The sequence below is a fragment of the Cynara cardunculus genome (assembly GCF_001531365.2).
Source record: "Cynara cardunculus var. scolymus isolate 2C chromosome LG 13, CcrdV1, whole genome shotgun sequence".
NCBI lineage: Eukaryota > Viridiplantae > Streptophyta > Magnoliopsida > Asterales > Asteraceae > Cynara > Cynara cardunculus.
This window is the reverse complement of record NC_037540.1, coordinates 36,653,358-36,656,461: the sequence shown is the minus strand read 5'-3', so window position 1 is coordinate 36,656,461 and position 3,104 is coordinate 36,653,358. Positions and strand designations below refer to the sequence as shown.

General features: G+C 39.2%; 1 protein-coding gene across 1 annotated transcript; it reads left to right on the top strand.

Moving 5' to 3' along the window:
• The first annotated feature begins 252 nt into the window (after positions 1–252).
• LOC112525008 (putative disease resistance RPP13-like protein 1) lies at positions 253–2,713 on the top strand. The gene has a single exon (XM_025134954.1). The coding sequence runs from the start codon at positions 263–265 to the stop codon at positions 2,711–2,713; it is 2,451 nt and encodes an 816-aa protein (XP_024990722.1). The 5' UTR covers positions 253–262.
• The last annotated feature ends 391 nt before the right edge of the window (positions 2,714–3,104 follow it).

The following is a 3,104-nucleotide window of genomic DNA, read 5'->3' as shown; positions in this document are numbered from 1 at the left end:
ATAAGAATATATTTAATATATTTTAAAAAATCCAAAAAATTATTTAATAGGTTTTAAAATATCAAAGATCTTATTTTAAAATTTTTCCAAATACTTAATCATTCTAAACTTATAAACATTAAATTTTTTTAGAATTTTCACTGTTAGTTTATGAGATGTATTTCATCATGGAAGTGTAAACCTCTTTTGGTTCATCTCTTCCTCACTCTGAATTCAAACCCCCAAAGAGATATCGAAAGACACCATCTTTCCATTGTTTGCAATGGCTGAAATCATTCTGGGTGCAATCATCGATGTGCTGTTTCAGAAGTTAGCCTCAGGTGACTTGATGAAGCTGGCCCGATCTGAAGGACTCTATTCCCAGCTGAACAAGTGGAACAACACTTTGCTCCAGATCCAAACTCTACTTGTTGATGCTGCCAACAAGCACATAACAGATAGAGCTGTTGATTTCTGGCTGCGTAACCTCCAGGATTTGGCTTACGAAATAGACGATATACTCGATGATTTGGCCACAGAAGCTATCCGGCGCAAATTAGATAACGATTCTCATGCCAGCTCCAGCACCAACACCGGTAAGCTACGGAAGTTAATCCCAATTTGTTGTACTAATTTCTCCCCTCATACCATTATTTACGGTCATAAGATGAGTTCAAAGCTAGATGAGATTACGACCAAATTGCATACTCTTTTTGATCAGAAACAAACCCTAGGTTTGGATGTGAATGTTAAAAGGTCAAATAGAAGGAATAGGAGGTTGGAGGAAACTTCACTTGTTGATGAGTCCAAAATCATGGGTAGGGAAGGGGATAAAGAGGCATTGCTTCACAGGTTGTTGGGGAACGAAGCATGTAATCAGAATGTTAGCATCGTGTCTGTAGTTGGTCTCGGTGGGATCGGCAAAACCACTCTTGCCAAACTTGTGTACAATGAAAAGAAGGTTAAGGATCACTTTGAGGTCCGGGCATGGGTTTGTGTTTCTGAAGAGTTTGATGCATTTAACATTAGCAAGGCTATTTTTCAAGCTGTAGCCGGGAGGAATCAAGAATTTGCTAATCTAGATCTGCTTCATGTGGCTCTTAAAGAAAGACTTTCAAGCAAAAGGTTCCTAGTTGTTCTAGATGACGTCTGGAACGAAGACTATAGAGAGTGGGAACTCCTCCAAAGCCCTTTTGTTGTAGGGGCACCTGGAAGTAAAGTTATTGTGACGACCCGGAAGACCAAGGTTGCATYGGTCATGAACTCTTTTCAACCTTATGATCTCAAGGTTTTGTCAGAAGAAGAGGCTATGTCTTTATTTGCTCAGTATGCAATAGATGAACAAAACTTTGACAAGCATCCAACACTTAAATTGCATGGTGAAGGCATTGTGAAGAAATGTGGCAGATTGCCCTTGGCTTTGATAACGCTTGGAAGGATGTTGAGGACAAAAACAGAGGATGATGAATGGGATGAGGTGTTGAACAGTGAGATATGGAATTTGGACGATGGAAGAGAGATTCTTCCGGCTCTAAGATTAAGCTACTATGACCTCCCTTCACATTTGAAGCAATTGTTTGCATATTGCTCCTTATTTCCCAAGGACTATGTTTTTGAGAAAAACAAACTCGTCTTATTGTGGATGGCAAAAGGGTTCTTGAACCAATCAAATGGAAGGAAATCGAAGGAGAGTTTGGGTCGTGAGTATTTTGAAGAGCTAAAGTCAAGGTCCTTTTTTCAGACGTCAACTATTGTGCAACCGCGATACATAATGCATGACTTGATTAATGACTTGGCCACGAGTGTTGCTGGAGAGTTTTTCTTTAGGTTGGATGATAAAATGGACACATATGACGTGAATGAATCTTTCGAGAAGTTCCGTCATGTTTCATTTATAGGTCGAAAATATGGAACATATAGAAAGTTCAAGGAATTACAAAGAGCTAGAGGCTTGCGAACTTTCTTACCTGTTTCACTTAATTTCTGGTCAGGTTTCGACTTATCAAACAAGGTTCTTGCTGAATTACTTCCCCAACTACAGTTCTTAAACGTGCTAAGCCTAAGTAATCATTCGATCACTGAGATACCACATTCCATTGGTAGTCTCAAGCATATTCGGTACCTCAATTTTTCCAAAACTTTCATCGAACGGTTACCGGAACAAGTCAGTGACCTTTACAATCTACAAAGCTTGTTGGTTTGTGGTTGTCAGAAGTTATCTAACTTGCCCATCAGTTTTGTTAAGTTGATAAACCTACGACATCTTGACATCAGCGATACTCCATTGTTGAACAAGATGCCCTTGGGTATTGGTGGGTTGACGTGTCTACAAACTCTACCTAAGGTCATTATTGAAGGAGGTAATGGGTTTAAAATATCCGAGCTTAAGGGTCTATCGGATCTTGAAGGTCGACTTTCCATTAAGGGGCTTGATAAAGTGATAAGTCCAATCCAAGCAAATGACGCCAAGTTGCAACAAAAGAAGGGTCTTGATGATTTGGTGATGGAATGGAGTGATGACTTTGATAATTCTCGGAATCATATGAGTGAATATGAAGTACTTGAAGGGCTAAGGCCTCATTATAAGTTGAAAAAGCTGGTGATTTTGTTCTATGGGGGAATGAAATTTCCTAGTTGGTTCGGGAATCCCTCGTTTGATCGATTAACAGAACTTACATTTAGTCGTTGTAGAAGGTGTACATGTTTACCAGCATGGACTTCTACGGTCGCTTAAGGAGTTGTACATGGAAGGCATGGATGGGGTAAAGACCTTGGGTTTGGAGTTGTTTGGACCTACTGGTTCTTTCCATGGTATTGCATTTCCATCACTTGAAACTTTGAGATTTAATGATATGCAAGGTTGGGAGAGATGGTCAACTAGACGTGGGGACAATGATGGAATTGCTAGATCGTTTCCTCGTCTTGTTAATGTTTCTATAAGAGATTGTCCAAAACTAGTTGAAATCTCAATTGATTTAATACCGTCACTTGGGGATTTACATATAGAAGGATGTTCTAAAGATGTATTTAAAAGCATGGTTGGTGTGTCTTCATCAATTCGTGTGTTGAGAATACAGAATATTGAAGGACTTGCTGAACTAAATGGAGAAGTTTTAAAGCTTCTT